This window comes from Lindgomyces ingoldianus, assembly GCF_010093535.1.
Source record: "Lindgomyces ingoldianus strain ATCC 200398 unplaced genomic scaffold BDR25scaffold_66, whole genome shotgun sequence".
In the NCBI taxonomy this organism is placed as follows: Eukaryota; Fungi; Ascomycota; class Dothideomycetes; order Pleosporales; family Lindgomycetaceae; genus Lindgomyces; species Lindgomyces ingoldianus.
In genome coordinates, this window is record NW_022985227.1 from 154,784 (window position 1) to 173,455 (window position 18,672).

The 18,672-nt window shown below is 37.7% G+C and overlaps 5 protein-coding genes across 5 annotated transcripts; 3 read left to right on the forward strand and 2 right to left on the reverse strand.

Moving 5' to 3' along the window:
• Positions 1 to 4,125: 4,125 nt before the first annotated feature.
• On the forward strand, positions 4,126 to 6,809 carry BDR25DRAFT_363348 (uncharacterized protein; the record flags this gene model as incomplete). Its single annotated transcript, XM_033696727.1, has 18 exons — positions 4,126 to 4,170; positions 4,236 to 4,306; positions 4,347 to 4,365; positions 4,420 to 4,467; positions 4,520 to 4,569; positions 4,622 to 4,724; positions 4,755 to 4,832; positions 4,911 to 5,023; positions 5,081 to 5,272; positions 5,393 to 5,478; positions 5,522 to 5,570; positions 5,927 to 5,948; positions 6,016 to 6,087; positions 6,156 to 6,209; positions 6,266 to 6,303; positions 6,332 to 6,509; positions 6,543 to 6,601; positions 6,692 to 6,809. 18 exons carry the CDS (start codon positions 4,126 to 4,128, stop codon positions 6,807 to 6,809), a joined length of 1,395 nt encoding a protein of 464 aa, XP_033539778.1.
• Positions 6,810 to 7,409: 600 nt separating this feature from the next.
• BDR25DRAFT_195266 (uncharacterized protein) lies at positions 7,410 to 8,113 on the reverse strand (the record flags this gene model as incomplete). Its single annotated transcript, XM_033684323.1, has 2 exons — positions 7,410 to 7,939; positions 7,987 to 8,113. Coding segments are annotated over 2 exons (657 nt in total), but the record flags the coding sequence as incomplete, so codon positions are not given.
• Positions 8,114 to 8,284: 171 nt separating this feature from the next.
• BDR25DRAFT_363350 (uncharacterized protein) lies at positions 8,285 to 9,148 on the forward strand (the record flags this gene model as incomplete). Its single annotated transcript, XM_033696728.1, has 5 exons — positions 8,285 to 8,348; positions 8,446 to 8,520; positions 8,556 to 8,687; positions 8,720 to 9,030; positions 9,065 to 9,148. 5 exons carry the CDS (start codon positions 8,285 to 8,287, stop codon positions 9,146 to 9,148), a joined length of 666 nt encoding a protein of 221 aa, XP_033539780.1.
• A 6,200-nt stretch (positions 9,149 to 15,348) lies between these two features.
• Positions 15,349 to 16,580, forward strand: BDR25DRAFT_385324 (uncharacterized protein; the record flags this gene model as incomplete). The annotated part of the gene is made up of 2 exons (XM_033697927.1): positions 15,349 to 15,391; positions 15,889 to 16,580. 2 exons carry the CDS (start codon positions 15,349 to 15,351, stop codon positions 16,578 to 16,580), a joined length of 735 nt encoding a protein of 244 aa, XP_033539781.1.
• Positions 16,581 to 16,664: 84 nt separating this feature from the next.
• On the reverse strand, positions 16,665 to 17,953 carry BDR25DRAFT_308063 (uncharacterized protein). Its single transcript, XM_033690957.1, has one exon. It carries the CDS (start codon positions 17,769 to 17,771, stop codon positions 16,842 to 16,844), a length of 930 nt encoding a protein of 309 aa, XP_033539782.1. The 5' UTR covers positions 17,772 to 17,953; the 3' UTR covers positions 16,665 to 16,841.
• Between the last annotated feature and the right edge of the window lie 719 nt (positions 17,954 to 18,672).

Sequence of the window (18,672 nt, forward strand, 5' to 3'; positions counted from 1 at the left end):
TTTGTAACTAGTCTACTACACGCTGTGCATCTACTTTAGAGCTTTTTCTGTACGCAACAATAAGGTTGTTTATGTAAAAAAAGACAAATATTCTAGCTTTAGTTATGCAGTAAGGTTTATATAGAACAGCTAAAAACTTAAAGCTTTTAAAGGTTATTATAAAATAGTGTTACTAAAGTAGAGAAAAAATTTATAAGCTATATAGTGCTTTTTAAAGCTTTAGTATTATACCTAGTTTCTAATAGCCTTTTAGCATCTGCATGTAGATATTGCAGTTAATTGCTGCATGTATAAACATGTTAGTTACATTGTATTATTTAAGCTCTAGGTTAAAGTGTACAGATATTACTATTAGCATTTAAAATAAGCGTCTTACTAGGGTAGCAGCATAGGTATCTTATGTAGTAATGTTTCTTTATTAATTGCTGTAGACTACTAGTTGCGCCTTACATTTTTGTAATCTATAGTGCTTATTAAGCTTATAGGTGTACACCTACATATAATCTAGAATCTGCTGTCTAGCTGCCTTAATTAGCTTTATCTAGACCTCTGTTTAGGATTTTATTATCTAATAACTGTCTAGGTGTGTTCTTTCTGCTGCCTTAAACATCTTATGTAGAGGGTACTTCTTTAGTTACTTTTAAGTTAATAGTAGAAGTAGCAGCTAGCTTTTATAAGGTGTCTTTCTTTTAAATAGCATTTTTATTAATGCTGCTTTATCTAGTGTCTTACTACTATGCTTTTCTACACTTTTAGATTTTATGCTAGCTATAAAGGCTACAGCCTATAGTATAGTCTTTAGCAACTCTATTTAGCTTAGCTTTAGTGCTGCTCTAGCTATTAACTGCATAAGCAATGCTACAGGTGGCAGAGTGTTTAGAGAAGATAAATAGTTATCTCTAATCTTCTTTTCTTAATAGTAGCCTAGTAGGTCTACTTTATTAAAATTTAATATATTATTTATAGTGTTATCTTTATAGAATAACTTTATCTTTAGCTAATAACTAGGTGTTAGAAGCTTAATTATTCTAATATATATAGTAATTTTCTTTACTATGTTATACATAAAGTTATTTATTAGGTCTTTAGGCTTACTGCTAAAAATTAAGTGTTTATTAAAAATAATATTATGTGTATAGATTACTTTTACTAGCAGTAGTATCTATACATAGTAGATGTTTAATAATTAGTACTTAACTAGATATCTAATCTACGCCTTTAAGTCTAGCCTTTATAGCTTAGATTTATTTTAATGTGTGTTATTAGTTATTATAAATGCTTTATAGCTATAAGCTTTTAAATGTGTAAAGCTTAGCTTTTAGATTAATATAACAACTTTATTATTTAAAGCTACTTATGTAAAGAAGATCTTATATAGTGTCTTCTAGTTGTTAGCATAGTTTAGCGTTTAATTATATAGGTATACGCCTGCTTTAGTAATGTATGGCTATACATTCTATAGTAGGTTAGCATCTAGTTGTATAGCCTATAACTTCTCCTTGTTTACACCCTTTAAGCGTTTAGCTTCTCTATTCTAGGCTTATGTATCTAGTGCTAAAGGCTTAACAGTTATTCTATGTAATGCTAGCTAGCGTTTTACCTCTAGTTTTACTATTATAATCTTATTATTAGCTTTAATAACTTTTATAGTAATGTTATAATAGTTCTTTAGAAAGAGAATAAAGATTATAAAAGCTTTAATAATTAATTTAGTAAGCTTATTATCTTTAAAGTAGAGGTCCTACTAAAGGCTAGAATACTTATTAGTAATTAGCATTTAACTTTGCTCTTTTATAATGCTTTATGCTTTATATGCATAGAAATTAATTAATAGTTTCTTACTAGGTCTACTGTTGCTAATTTGTAGTGTGCAGCTAATTTATTATTATATCTTAGCTTTGCTATATAAGTTACATTAAACTGTTATAATTTCTTTAATTTACACCCCCTTAGCTTACTATATAAGGTGTTAAAGTGTAGCTAGTCTAGAGTGTCCTAGACGCTTATGCTATAGCTCTACTAATGCCTTTTATAGACTATGTTTAGTTCTTGTGTTAATTATGTGTATATAATATAAGCTCTTTTATAGTAGATAGTACTCTAACACCTATTAGCTATAGATCTTTATAAGATCTTTAATTATTATCTTATCTAAGGCCTTTAAAGCAGTTAGCTCTGCTTGTGTGTTCTACTAGATTCCTTTCTGTTACAGTAGGCAGAACAAGACTAGGTTGCACAGCAGGTCTAGGCACAGTGCAGTGTTATGTAGTACAAGACTGTATGCTTAACTATATGTTCTATGCTTACTTTTTAAGCTTAGTGTAATTAATCTGTAGCTTTAAATCTATACATAAGAGTTTCTAGACTAGATAAAGTTTTCTAGTGTTAGTAAATAATAGTTATAGATTTAATTAAAATTATTTATAATGTAGCATGTTAAGCCTAAGTTAAGGATAAATAATTCTCTTAGTAGATATCTATTCTAGTTTAAATTAACTATAGCTAGTAATGTAGCTACCTTAACTCTTAATACTTTCTAGCTTTTAAGTTAGTCTTTTTATATCTCTAGTATAAGTGTATATAAACTCTTTAGAATTAGTATCTTTAAATTATGTCTATGCTGCCTTTTTAGTAGGCCTTAAAATTCTAAGTTGTGCTTACACTTTAATGCTATAAGCTTTTTAACTCTTTTATTTAGCATCTACTAGTCTAGTGCTCTGTCTAGATAGACATAAAAGTAGTCCTTTAATGCATAGATGTGTCTACATGTAGGACATTTAGTGCCTTCTATTTTAGCAGGTTTCTAGCTTAAGAATAACTTTCTGTTATCTTTTTAATAACATTAATGTTAAGGTCTACTCTATTTTCTTAACATTATAACTTTTGCACTACAGGCGTTTCTATTTGTGCCCTAGGTAGTTTTTTTACTTTTAGTAAAGTATAATAAGTTATCTATTGTAAAGGCAGCTTTATGCTTTTTTATACATATTAGATAATTTAACATTATATGTTTTTAAAAGCACTTTATTATTTCTTTTTAATTTATGTCTAGTGCGAACTGTCTGCTTTCCTAAAAGGTTATAGACTAATAAGGGGCAACTTTATTTATAGTAGTTAGAAAGTCCTTTGCTACAGCATTAAACTACGTTGTTTCTAGAACATTTTGTGTCTCTGCTTCTGTGGCAGCGTAGTCATACTCTGCTAGCTACAGGTCCTATATGCTTGCGTTTCTTAGCAGCTTTAGAGATGCATTATATTAGTTACACACACGTTCTTATTTAAATTAGTTATTAACACCTACTGTAGCTTTAAGGTTTGTAATCCACTATTTAAGTAGTTAATCTAGGGAACAGCATGTACGCTGCAGATGCGGGCTAACTATTAACTAGATAAAGACAATAATCTGTTAAAGGCTTAATTACTCTTTTTTATAATTATGTCTGTTACTCTTATACTTGTTAGCCTTAATCTTGTAGTATTTAATAGCTTCTTTAAAGGCTCTAACACCGCTTGTCGATAGCTTGTTCAGGTGCGTAGGCGTTTCGACGTTGGAGGCTGGTGAAAACTCAGCTATTAGCGGCATCTCTGGAGCTCTTGGTTTGGAGATCATTTGGATGGTCAACTTAGGATCCACTTGCGGCCAGATGCCGTGCGCTACACATCTCGATTGCAGCTGCATCATCCAGGCTCTGTAGTCGGTGTGGTCTCGAAGGACGACTGTCGCGTCTCGAGGAGGCTGGGTGGCCATTTTGTATCGATGGAGGCACTGAGACTCTTAATTGTCAGATTAAAGCACTGTTTCTGGGCTTCCTGAGATGAATGATGGGTTTGGATATGATGTATGGGATGATTGATTGATTGTATTGATTGTGTTCATTTATTAATGCTTTTTCTGCTCTACTCGTGTTGCTCGGCTTTTTGTTCTGCCGATCCGAGTCCCTCGCGCACTAGCCCTATGCGCGACCAGCTTGCAACATGCTGCAATTTGCTGCAAAATGCTGTAACATGCTGCAATTTGCTGCAAAATGCTGTAACATGCTGCAATTTGCTGCAATTTGCTGCAACATGCTGCAAAATGCTGCAATTTGCTGCAACATGCTGCAAAATGCTGCAATTTGCTGCAACATGCTGCAAAATGCTGCAAAATGCTGCAATTTGCAGCAACATACTGTTCGAGCTTATTGCTCGTACTATGTAGCAGCTTTCGTCAAACGTTCCTCCTGTCTTGACAGTAGGTGCGCATATCTGACACGACCAATCGCCTCCTGCGGGCGTCTGCGGATGTCTACCCCCGGCTCTCGCGCCCGTGCGGTGGACATCTCCTAATGCACCGGCCGCCTGCTGAGCCCGCCGCTGATGGCTCCTGTACTATACACACACACACACACACATATATATGTATGGATGGAGAGGCCCTAGGGCAGGCCAGGCCCTGCCCTCACCTTCATCCCGAGCCCGAGTTTCAGCGTGCGCTGCTTGCTGCTGTATATACCCTCCCTCACTGTACACACTCACTCAGGGGGCGCGAGCATGGGTCTACAGCGCAGGGCGCGTTGCGAGCGCGCAGACGTCAACATCGCGAACAACGCTAAGCTGCGCGCTAATGCGCACTATATCCTAGCTACAATTCGCAAGCAGCGACTAGAGAATACGCACTAGGTCTATGTTCTAAAGCAGGAGGAATTCAAGGTAGTATTCTCGCCCGCCTGCCTGCCTATCTGTGTGTCTGTGTCTGTGCTAACTCCTGCGTCTAGGCGTTCTGCGAGAGGAAGCAGTACCACAACAGCAGCACTGTTATAAAGGAGAAGCTGCTGCTCTTCCTAGTTAAGGAGGTTGCAAACTAGCCCTTAAGGACTAGGTCTTGCAAGGTAGGGAGCGACGTCCTCTAAGACAAGACGCGTCTTGCCTAGCGCTTAGTTCGCGCCTACATCACAGCTATTACTAACCTCTGGCGAGAGCAGAAGGCGCTAGGCATAAACAGCCACCCATCGCCGCGCGTAGACAGTGTAAGGGAGTACCTTAGGTCTCTGCAGCGCAGGGATGCCTAGCGAGATTAAGAGCAGTACGCTGACAAGGGCAGAGACACGCTGCTTGACGGCTACACTGAGGACGAGTTTAAGCGGCTCTGTAGCGAGCTGTGGACACATAGCGCAGACGCGAGCTTGTCCTTAGCAACAGTAGAGTGTCACTTCCGTACGCTAGTCAATCTCATGCTGGGCCACTACATGCTCACGCGCGGAGGCGACCGCTGTTCTGCAGAGATTTTAGACCTGTTCACCTTTAAGTTTAAGGGGGAGGGCCCTACGCGCTGCATGCCCCTAATATTTACCACCCGCGCAAGCAAGCAGAACTAGCACAGCCAGCTTAAGACAATAGGCGCGCTGCGGCACAGGAAGCTAATCCTCTGCATGCTTAGCAGCCTAGCCTTCTACCTGCTCTATTGCTGGGACCTAGGCGACAAGCCCTTTCCTGACTTTAGTGAGCGCTTAGCCTAGTACCGCATACAGCTAATTAAGGCCAGCACGGGCAATTGTACAGCAGCCTTCTCCTATAACTCCTAGCGCGACCAGGTCGCGAAGGCGTACAGTTACGCTGGGATCTTATCTTAGAAGAAGACTTACCTCCTACGCAGTAGAGCAGCTAAGCTAGCAGAGCTTAAAGGGGTTAGTAAGGATTAGATTTAGTAAGCAGGCAGGTAGAATTAGGAGTAAATAGTTAGCTGCTACCTTAACTTACTGCCGCAGAAGTTTATAAGGTCTATAGCTGGCTATCTGCTGCAGATAGGCTGCTTTAAGATCCCTTGCGCAGCTGTCGCGCCTCTAGACAAGCTCCTGTCTCTTATCTAGCTAGAGCTTAATGCGTGGAAGGGCCGCTTTAGCCTGCACGCTAGCTAGATTAACAACCTAGCCGCAGGGGGCCTTACGAGCCTGCTGCTCTACCTCAGAGAGGTGATCCTCTAGGACTCAGCTGCGCTGCGCCAGCGCTTCCCTAGCCACCCTGTGTGGAACCACCCAGTGTTCCAGCACAGGGCGTACGCCGCCTTCGCTTAGGACATCAACGCGTCTCTTGACGCAGAGGCAGCTCCTAGTTAGCTGTCAGTCCTGTACCAGGCAATACCCCTGCTTGCTAACCAGCTCTAAGCGCTAGATGCCTAGAACAAGCAGCGGATAAGGGAGCTTAAGAGGGAGCTTAAGGAGGAGCTTAATCACGTGCGCGAGCTGCAGAGATTACAGTCTTAGCAGCTGCAGGTGCTCACGTCTGGCAGCCTTATGTTCCGCCTGGAGGCGTCGCAGGCGCAGGGCGGTCTGCTGCTGCCACCACCTCCACTCAGGCACACAGCAGCTGCGCCGCCGTCGCTGGCAGACGTAGATTCAAGCAGGTATACCTCTGCCCAAGCCAGCATCGCGCCTACGCCGTCTGCGCGCTCGCCTAGCCCATCGCCTCTGCCAGCAGCACTTGAGCTTGCGCCTGAGCTAGAACCTGCACCAAAGCATCGCATGTGCCGCGCTGTGAGGACTGTGGAGGATCTCTAGCGCGAATAGACAGTAGGCCTGCAGGGCCAGCCTTCTATCGCTAAGCTAGACAGGCGCTGGGGGAACAAGTAAAGGTTAGGTTGTTAGAGTAAGCTGCAGTAGTACTCTCTACAGCTTAAGGTTATTAAGGAGATTAGGCGCATCGCGCAGGCGCGGAGGACTAGCAAGGAGGCGGCCATGTGGCAGGTGAGCCAGCAGCAGCAGCAGCAGAGGGTCTTGCTGGACCAGCTCTGCAAGCATCTCAGAGTCGCTCAGAAGGAGAGCAATCGCCCCTAGTTTTGTAGTCCTAGTATTGTATATAGTTATTGTTACAAGAGTTAATTAATTAGTGTTTAGATAGTTATAGCTGCTAAGCAGAGATTCTATTCTGCATTATTCTACAATTTGCTGCGTCTTGTTGTAATTTGCTGCATTGTTCTGCAATATGCTGCGTCTTGTTGCAATTTACTGCATTGTTCTGCAATTTACTGTATTGTTCTGCAATATACTGCGTTTTGTTGCAATTTGCTGCATTATTCTGCAATTTGCTGCGTTTTGTTGCAATTTGCTGCATTATTCTGCAATTTGCTGCTTCTTGTTGCAATTTAATACATTATTCTGTAATTTACTGCATTATTAGGATACTGTGCGAGCACAGTATACTTCTGTCACACTATGACATTTATAGAGAGGTACCTAGCAGCCATACAGTGCGTTCCCAGCAACGTAATAGCAATTATAATGCAGCTCTGCAGCACTTTAAAGCTAGAGCAGCCTGGCAGCTATTATAAGACCAAAAATCAGGCTATTTGCACATGTGGCGGCGTAGATATTGCCCATGGAGGGTGGGCAATGGACATGGGTGGTTGTTCCAGAGGCTGCCGAACCAGCCGACCCGGCCACGCCTCCCTGCCTTTTGAATATACTTGATATCCCCGCCGCAAACAAAGCCGATAACGAGAATATAAGCCATTGAAGGACATTCAAGATCTGTCCGGCTGTAATCTGGATTGTTGACACGGATCCCATCTGGGTGACGTACTGCATTGTAGCAGTCACCTGGCTGATCGTTATTGCCGATGCCAGAGCAAGTCCAACAGAAGTCCAGATAATTGCCAGAGCAGCAAGTCTGAGTGATTGTCTACGCTTTTCTGTGTTCGAGTTGCCTGTTTGTGTCGCTTTAAGATGTCGTTTCAGTATCAAGGCTACAAGTAGACCAATGACAAGCAAGACGCCGGCGGCGGCCAGCAGGCAAAGAATAATCTTTGATTGTAGGGTGAAAGCGAAGAAGACCAGGTCTAGATCGCCTGATACATCAGTTCCGTTGTTGGCATTCGCGTCGAATATAAATCGGAGAAGGCTATCGGCCGTCTTGCCGGAGCTAGATTGGCAGACCAATCTGTCTGATGTGGAAGCGCAGATGCCTACTTAGAGATTAGTACTGCATATAAAATCCAGGTAAGGTAAGTAATACCAAAGTAGTTTATTCGTAATTCTGAAACTGTGAAAGCCATAGAAGATATACCATTTCTTGGCTCCAGTTTGACTGCAAATATGTTTTGTATTCCTGGGGAATTGGACACGCATCCAGTAAGACATAATCCTAGGCGTAGTTTAGCTGACATGTAACCATCGAGAAATATTGGGGTGCTACCATAGAAGAGGAGTGTGGGAATAGGAAGGAGATAAATCCAGATGCGATAGTCAATATTTTCTGATTCGTGAGTTAATGCAGAATTCATAGAGCAAAAGTGTGTAGCCAAAACTTACGCATGCGAGTAGTTTTACCCATATCGAAGTGGTCTCTCCTGAATCTTGAGAAGGGCAATAATATCTGTATGGATTGAACTATTAGATTATTCTCTGGGGGTAAATGAGGGATACAGCACCGGCTATTTATTATGTTGGATAGCTGCACAGTGACCACTTTGAGCATTGGTACGAAGCAATATCTTAGCAGACTACGATGGCAAGGAGCCACAACGCACGCGCGCGGCTTATTCTCCAGGTAAATGAATTAGATCTGTGGGGCTTTACGGTGAGTCTCGAAACCCCTAGGTCTTGCTATCGATCTGCTTGACAAGCAGCAAAGTCAGGAGACTGCGTCTATTCAAGGCGTCGAGTATCAGAACTTGTCTGACATTTACTCCACTTCCCAATTCCAAAAATTTACTCGTGTTTCGAATAGTGCTTTCATGACATCTAAGTCGTTGGACAAGCCAGCAGCTACGCCGTAGTCGAAAAAAAAAAAACGACTTCAACGACAATAGATCTGCGGCAGCCCAAAAGCAATGAAACTTGGGGACAACGCGCGCGCTTCTTAGTAGAACAAGGTGCCGCAAGTTTAGAAAACGACTGGGGTACAGCTTGCTTCTCTGAGCTTGAGGCGGTAAATGTGGCGTTGATCTTGGTCGCGCGAAGATGTAGAGTTAGCTTCGATGCTAAGTGTCGCACGTGTCTCACGCGATATCATACCCATGCACTGCACTATTCACTCATTAGGCATAGCTCCTATCTCGTACAGTATATAGTCAGCTCAGAGCTCTATCGAGCTCCTTAGACCATACAATACACTCATTCCACTTTGTTTAGATCTCGCTCCCTTGTCGAGTTGTTTGCCATATGCCCCCTCCTGAGCCCATGCAAGAGTTATAAGCCCAGAGTCGCGCTCCTGACTAGTACTCTAGTCACCACTGCACAGTTAGCTTTTGCATCTAGCTTTAGGGCCCTGCGAACCTTAACACATATTAATCACAGATTCCTCACCAGCTGAGCCTAATTAAACAGACAATAACCCTCTGTCTATACTAAAACATATTAATCACAGATTGCTCACTAACTAAGCCTAATTAACCAGACAATAACCCTCTGTCTATTCTAAAACATAACAATCACAGAGTGCCTACTAACTAAGCCCAATCAACTAGACAATAACCCTCTGTCCATTCCAAAACATAACAATCACAGAGTGCTCACTAACTAAGCCTAATTAACTAGACAATAACCCTCTGTCTATTCTAAAACATATTAATTACAGATTGCTTACTAACTAAGCCTAATTAACTAGACAATAACACTCTGTCTCTTCCACCTATATTATTTATAAATTGCTTACTAACTAAGCCTAATTAACTAGACAATAACCTTCTGTCTACTCTAAAACATACTAATTATAGATTGCTTACTAGCTAAGCCTAATTAACTGGACAACCTTTTTGTTCTATTTTATTAACACATAAAGATAACTTTAAACATTAATGCCTTTATTCAGCTTACTAAAAAGAGCAACTAGCAGCTCTAGTTTAGTTACATTAAGACATAAGCAACTAGAGAATATGTCTAGAAGTATATTAATTTAGATCTCTTACTAGAAAATCTCCTAGTTAACACTATACTACAGAGGCCTAAGGTTACAAAGTTTTATACAGGTAGCACCTAGCTTAGTCCTAACCCTATAGTCTTTAACCTAAACCTTAATAATTAGTAATGCTATATAATAGTGTGTAAAGACTACTATAATAATTTTAAGTTATTCTAAGCTTAACATAAAGCTCTATTAAATATTTATATGCTTATTAAAAGCACTATTAACACATTAAACTACTTTATTATTAAAGATAAAGACATAATTTATAAAAAGCTAAAAACTTTAAAGGTAATCCTAAAACTCTTTAATAAGTAGCTTAAACAGAGTGCATAAACTACATATAACTATGTAAGAAAGTAGTTATTAAAAATAAAATAAAACTAATAAATTATAGCATATAAAAATATATATATTAATGCTAAATTAGTCTACTTACTAAATGTAATAGAATATTAACTACACTATAACTTTATGTTAGTAATTTTAGACATAAACCTTAGATGCGCAGCAGCTATCTAATTAATTCTAGTTTAGTATAAATAAACTAATAACGATTTACTTAATTTTCTTACTAGTGGTCTAGAGTTTTTTAAAATTAGTAATAATTATAGCTAACTTAGTAACCTAGCGTTACTTATAACGTACCTAACAGGTTAGCCGGCTACACAGGTTCGCCGGCTACTTTTGCTAAGCCTCTACTAAACTCTACCTATCTACATAATGCCTTAATAACAATACTAGATTAAATCTTCTAAAGAACATTAAATATAGCTTACTCTTTAAGCTCTTAAATAAAACTTAAAACTTTCCTTATAACGCGCTATAGCTATCTATAATATCTCTTACATAACACTAAGCAATTAACGCGCTAGACAGCCTTTATAAGTAGAATGCTAGCTTAAATTAAGGAATCTAACTAAGCTTAAAAAGAAAGTAGTTGTTAAGTATAAATAAGCCCTAGTAGTTATAAACTCTAAGTAATACTTTTAAATTTAGGTTATAATTAACACTTATAAAAGTAAAAATTTAAAGGTATATAAATAGCTTACTAATATCTATAGTAAAGGCCTTTAAAAAAGTTTTAAAGAGAGTAGTAATTATTATATATAGGCTAGTATTAGCATAAAAGAAGATTATAAAGCTTTAAGCAGTAAATAAAGCTGCTACGTAACATAGATTATATAAAAAAAAGTAGATTTAAGTAAAAAAGACTTTAATAGTTAAGAATAGAGCTTGTCTAACTACTCTAAAAGAGTTTAGAGCGTGTAGTAATAGGAAGAAGCTAAAGATATAAGTGCGCGCTAAAGAAGGTAAGCTAAGTTAAAGGCAATATAAGTAGTGTAATTAAACTAGGCATAACTTGCGTACATGTAAGTAAGTAGTAGAAGTAGACTCTAAATAATATCCTATGTTGTATTGCTTTATACAGGGCTAAAGTAGGCTGTTTTGCACTAGAATAGGGTGGTTTTAGTATAGGCTTAGCAAAAGTGGCCGGCCAACCTGTGTGGCCAGCTAACCCGTTAGGTACGTTAGCAGTTTTACTATATACTAAAGACACTTATTTACACTAGAACAGTAACAGCAGTTTACATATAACTTTTATAAAAGTTACTATAAATTTAAAAACTATAAAATTAATAATTTTTAATTAAGACTTAAAAAGTTCTAGATCTTTACTTTTCTCTAGTAAAAATATAATAAGCGCATAATTAGTAATTTTTAGCTTAAAGTAGAAGCTAAGTAGTTTAAAAATAAAAACTTTTCTTTACTAAAAAACTAACTAAACTAAGAAAGAAAACACAGTAGATAAAGTAAACATAAAAAAAGTAGTAATAATAGTAACTATTATTAGCTAACTTAATTATTTAGTTATATAACTTAATTATATAATTAAAGCTTATAGTTTTAACCTAGTCTAAACCTAAATATAATTTTTAAAATATAAAAACTTAATAATTTTACTAACTAGAATTTACTTAATGCTTTAACTAGCACTAAGTAATTAGTAGCTACTTTTATAAGCTTTATAATAAACTTTATAAGCAAAAAACATGCTATAAAGCTAAATAAAAAAAAAATCTTTTTAGCACTTATAAATTTTAAATTTTAAAGTAGATATCTATGTTTATAATAATCTAGCTAACTTCTAATAGACTTAGAGCTTATTTTTTTTAAACTAACTTAAGGCTAGCAGCTAACATCTTCTTATACTAGCATAGAGTATAGTTATGCTTACTGTTAAGAGTTCTAGAGGACCTACTAAGATAAACCTAAATAATATAGCTTATATTTTTAGTATATTTACTAGTCTTATATCTTTTTTTAAAAAATAAGATATACACTTTAACTCTAAAAATAACTTTATAATAGCACTTAATTACTAATTTACTACACTACTTAAACTAAAGGCTACTAGGCTTTAGTATTATACATAAAAAATTTATTTATTAAATTTATTTTACTAATAGTTATAACTACTAAAGACCTTACATAGTAACACTTTTACTTAAATAATAAAAAGTAACCTGTTATGTAACACTATACTTTAAATAATAAAAATTATATTAATTTTATAAAAAAGCTTTTACAGCTTAAAAAGCGCAATAATAGACTTAGTAATTAGCTGCATAAAAAGCGCTAGCTAGGCTCTCTCTATTATCTACTCTCTTCTAATATAACTTTAGAAACTATTTTAAAAGTTAACTTAAAAAAAGAAACTAATATTAATTTAGTATTTTAAAATAACTTTAGTAACACACTAAATAATAGCTTTAATAATAAAACACTATTAGTTATTAAGGTTTATTTATAAATAAGTAACATAGCTATAGACTTTAAGTCTAATAATAATTACTTTAAGTAAGCTAGAACTACTTAGCATATAGCTGTAACTAATTATAAGTCTTAGGACATTCTTAAAGGACCTAACTTTGTCCCTTATAAACAGCTTAGGCACTCTACTAGACTAGGTCTTACTAGAAACACAGCTGCTATTAATAAATTAAACATTATAAAGGGAGAAAGTAGAACAAGGCGTTAACAACACGCTACTGCACTTATTTAAATTATTATTAAACTGTCTTGCTAGTATTATGCCTTTGCACTAGGCTTTATTAAAGAACTAGGCTTTATCTGCCTAAGTAACGCCCTAAAGGCTTACTCTACTAACATTAGCTTTAAAGCCTAAGCCTACTAACTTCTCTTTTGCTGTTTGCACTTTTATGTGCACTACTGTACGCTAGCAGTTTATTATTAATTTTTGTACAGCTTTGCTTTAGTATTTACTTTGTTAAAGCTGGGGGTGTGTGTCGCACGTGTCTCACGCGATATCATACCCATGCACTATTCACTCATTAGGCATAGCTCCTATCTCGTACAGTATATAGTCAGCTCAGAGCTCTATTAAGCTCCTCAGACTATACAATACACTCATTCCACTTTTTTTAGATCTCGCTCCCTTGTCGAGTCGTTTGCCATATGCCCCCTCCTGAGCCCATGCAAGACTAAGAACTGTGCCGCCCCGATTCCTCCTCGCCGCATACTCCACCACCAATCGACCACCCTGGTATCTGAATGACCGCCGTTTGACATAGCGCGCGCATATCTCAACCCGGAGGGATATCTTTCCGTGAGAATGATACGTTGTTGAATTTTTTTGATTCATGGGGAGGCTGAAAGAAATGTTAGGCCGCTTTTACATCCAACTAGACAATAGGGGTATAAAAAGCGCTGCCTTCGCAGATTCTGTTTTGACTTTCCAGCAAATACTACAATCCCAACATCTACCCATCACTACCTTTTCGTATCATTTTGCCTCCTGTCGTTAGACCCGGCCCCGTGTCGTCGTCGACCGAAAAGCCGACTCCGGAGCAAATTCTTGCAGCTTGTACCATGTTTTAGCGCGTAATGCACAGCCTCGCGTAATGAACAATTTTGGCAATCCGCGCCTTTTACTTTTAAAGCTCTAAAGACTTACACAAATTATAGATTATATAGATTTTTTGTTATAATACTAATTAAATGCTATAGATTCTATTCCTAGCAATAATTTATATGCAATACCTTATAGGAAGGTTAATTTGCCTACTATGTTAAGTCCTGCCTAATGCTAGCTCTCTCTCTTTATTTAATGCTACATTATTATTAAAATCCTCTAGCGTACTAGTAATAGGCGTAGGAGCTTTCTGCTTACCCTTTGTTGCTTGCTAGAGGTTATTTTTAAGCTGTTAATTAACCTACTAGGTAAGCTTTACCTCCTCTTATTAAGCTGCTTTTGTCTTAAGCTCCTACAGGTAAGCCTTCTTTGCTATTACTACTTTATGCCTTTTTCTTTTAACTGCGCGCGCCTTTTTAGCTTTCTTTACTTTTTTACACTTTACCTTTTTTTATTTTTAAAGCTATAGAGCTTTCTTTTTAGCATTTCTTTATACTTAATAATTACATGCTTTTTAGACCTTATTTAGGGACTAAAAAGTTACACTACTATAATATTCTAGAGGTGCTTTTAGTAGGAGAGGCTTACTACACTAGCAGCGCTTCTTCTTATTAATTAGCGCATCTTTAACCTGCTTAAGCTTACGCTAGAGAAGAATGTAATGCACTAAAAATAACTAGATAGTTTTCTTAAGCTTTTATATATCTTTTTTATAAAAATTACTAATAACTTTATTTAAAAGGCCTTTAACTTTCTTTTAATCCTTTACACTAAGCGCTAAGCTATTGCTTTTACTAGAGAATAGTTACTTCTTCTACTTATAGTAAAATTAATCTAAGACTACTTATAGCTTAAATAGTAATAAACTAGTTACTTTAAAAGCACTAAAAATAGTTTTATACTTAAAGAACATTTTCTAGGCTTTATTAAACATGCTGTAGAAGTCTTTTTTCTTAATTAATAATAGTTCTTAGCATCTATCTATAAAGCTAGCTAGCTTAGCTAAGTAAGCTAACAAGAGAGGTTTAAACATGCAGATATTAAAAGGCTATAGTATATAGGTTGCATGCAGCAGGTATACAGCTAGAAGGATCTTATTATTATTATAGTACTTAATAAACTTTATTAAAACATGTAATTTATAGCTATTTAAAAATAAAAGTTAGTACACTTATTATACTTTTACTTTAGTTTTATAATTAAACATATGTTTAAGCTATACTAGGCCTAGTTTATTATTTATCTAACTTATAAGTAATAAAGTAAAGAAAGCTTAATACTTAAAAAAGTTAAAATCCTATAGCTAAGAGTTTTATATATAGTTAAAAACAGCTTAGTAGATTAGTATAGGTGTAAGAGAGCTACTATTAGCGTAGATGTAGGCTATTATTATAATCTACTTGTAATTACTATCTTATATAAGCTGCTACTTAATACCTTACTTATACTACTGTCTAAAGAAGATTTACTTTATTTTTAATAGTACTTTAATTAAAAAGCCTTTTTTATCTATATTATAGGTATGCTATAGTTCTATGCTATATTGCTTAATTTTTTTGTGTACAAGCTTAAAATATAGTAAGTACTTAAATGCTAAGTTAGCTTTATTACACGCAGCATCTATGCTAGATGTCTATTAAAATAATAAGTTAATAAAGTGCCTCTTAATAAATTAATTAACCTAGCTTTTACTAGCTTACCTACTACTTATTTTTATTACAAAATTTTAAATTATCTATCTTAAAAAGAATAGACCTCTTGTGTAAAGCCTATTAATGTACTCTACTAGCTCTTTCTCCTGCACTAGGCTAAGTAGTTGCTAATTTTTAAGTTTCTCTGCACGCAGGCAGGTAACGTGTTAGTAACGCCTTAAAAGTGTAGATTAATTAACACTATACTGCCTAGCTACTGCAGCATAATTTAGTAATTCTCTAGGTTTTAGCAATTTTAGCAACTCTAAAGCGGCCTTAATACTGCCCATATTAGTTGAGAGAGAGGTGGTTGAAGTTTTGACAGCTTCGCGCGGAACCGTGCGTTGCGCAAGGCCGTGCGTTACACGCTGAAACACAGTGAAGCTCTTGCAGCATTTCTCGGAAACAACAAATATGCTATTGTTGGCGGTGCTGCAGTTAAGCTCCTAGGATCTACCCGAACGACAGAGGATGTCGACTTCGTCGTTCCCCAGGGCGCCGTAGCAGCTGCGCGAACGATCCTAGCAGCTGCCCCAGCCCATTTCATTGTCGACCCAAGGACCCGTCACACCCACTACAGGACCTCTCCGCCTGTAGAAATCGAAATCGTCTCCCCTCCTGCCCTTTTCCGGGAAACCTTCAATGCAGATACACCCACCCATACGATCACCATTGGTAGTGCCTCCATCAAGATTCTCAGCCCAGTGCTCATACTGAATTCGAAATGCCGCTCTATCTTGGGACGACCAACTGAGGCCAAGAAAGTGTCCGATGCCGCGGACATCAAGTTCCTTCTCCGGTGGTTGGCAACTAACAATGCCTTCCCAACAGCCCAGGATGTCCCAAATGCCACTAAGGAATTTGTTGAGTGGTTTATCGCGACATACACTGGCGCGGAGTACTGGACGAGTGCGAGATACAATTTCCAGACAGGTGGGTCTCATTTCCCCAAATTCCAATTCTTCAAGTTAACATTCCCTATTAACAGGTTCGTTCTGAGGCCTCGAGCACACCCTCGAGGTTCGGACTGTCAGATGATCAGTCATGGGCCCGTACAGAGTCAGTGTTGGAATTAAGGTAGCGTATGACTGGTGGTGGCGGCTTCCTGGTCTGCATTATGGTTGAGAGTCCTTAAAAGGGGAGGATCTATTATAGAGTAGAAGAAGTTTCTAAGTCTTATAAAACAGCGTGAGCTATACATAGCGTAGCGGTGACGTTAAAATTGTTCGTCGAGTGACTAGCCGGTGCTGGAATAGGCACTTAGCTACATAACACTGCACCCCCTCTCCCATCCCATGTTGGACCCTTAGGGAAGTGTTTTCATGCTACCAAAGCCCTTAAGCCCCTTGCCTATTGATATCCTCCAAGTCGCCTGGTTTGGTGTAGCCATTCGCCACGCCTTCAATCTTCTCCAAATGGTTATAAACTTCCCAGCCATCTTCTTCTTTCCAATCTTCCTCCTTTTCAGGGAAAGGATTATGCATTGAGGCTAACAGTTGTGCCTCCCTTTCTCCACTAAACAAGGCTTTGTTGTCGAGAGCGGAGCATTCTTGAAGCTCATGTGTCCTTTGCCGTAATGCTTCTCGAACATTACGTTGATGAGAGATGAACGGTACAGTGCCATGGCTCATTCCAGACAGGACATCGAAATGATACTGACGATGCTCATACATCAAGCGTTCTGCAAACGCCCGGTCTTGCAGCACGGGCGCCCAGTCATACAGATAGGCGATTTGAAGGGCGATATGGGTTTGAAGTATATCATTATTGGAGGGGCAATCTAATAGGCTGTCGATCAAAGCGTCTAATAAGCCTGCTATTGGAGGAAAGATGGTGGTGACCAGGGTTTTTGTATTTTCTGGGGCATATTCTTCAAGGTTGAAATTCCAGTCTGCAGCTGGAAGAAGGACAGTAGTTGTTGGTCCCGGAGGTTTCGTACTTGGTGGTGGCGGTATGGAGGTGTGCGGGTGAGGCTTAGATAGTTCTGCGTCGTGACTATCTTGAGATGGTGGTGTTAGACGACGCTGTGCGTAATCTACGTTTGCATTTCCAATTTTGCCCTTCTCTTGCGGAACGAGGGTCCATCCATTTTGGATAAGCACCTGTGCAGCTGTCTCAATGTCTGATACAAGTACGTGTAAGTCGAACACAACTGTTGGGACGCCATAGTACGCGACAGCATCCTCGAACCAAACTACGCAAGGCATTCCGTGGTCGTGCAAAACATAGCACGGCTGGTGTCGCGGATTCGAATTATTGATCGCCATCGTGCGGAAAGGATTCCACGGGCAGGGAAGAAACGATTGAAATCTCCTAGCAACGCCGCGAGATAGAGACGATCGAGCGATATGTGAGACGATGGCTATTTGGATATAGGAACGCTATAAGTAACGGCGTGAGCACGCGTATGAAAGTAGAAAAGCCGGAGTTGAATCCACGTACGGTGTTGTATGAAGGACTGTGCCGCACCTTAGAAAAGGTTTGTCATACGAGCAGATCAGCCTTCCTTTCCAGGAAGAAGGTGGCTAGTCCCGATTAGGAAGGATTACGTAGAGGCTCGCTTACGCGCACAGCCCCTATAATAAACAATCCGACCAGGGTTGCCGTTTACTATAGTAATAGTAATTACTATTACTATGCAACTTTTTAGCTCTAGTAATAGTAATTACTATAGTAATCTAGTAATTACTATTACTAAAAATAGAATATTCACTAGAAATGATAATAAAAGTATAACTATAGTATAACTTAGTTAGCTATTAAAATTTATAGCACTTTTAACTTTATTCTTATTATTTTACTTAAACTAATATACTATTTTAGCTTTAATACGTAAAGCAAATATAAATTTAGAGTACTTATTTCTACTAGATAATAGTAGTATAAGTAAATCTTTATCTACTATTTTAGAAAGTATTAATAAATACTTAATTAAAACTAGTATTCTTTTTAAAGACTTTAGTAGGTTTAAGTAATTTTAACTTTAAATAAGTATATATTAATATTAGATCTTATTAAAAGCTTTATAAGTAAATTTCTTATTACTTCTAAAGAAGTAGATAAGATTAAGTCTTATTTAGCTAAAGAAGAAAGCGTTTTTACTATTAAAGAAGAATTTATTAAAGAAAATTGATATTATATAAATAGTCTTAATATATATAATAAAGT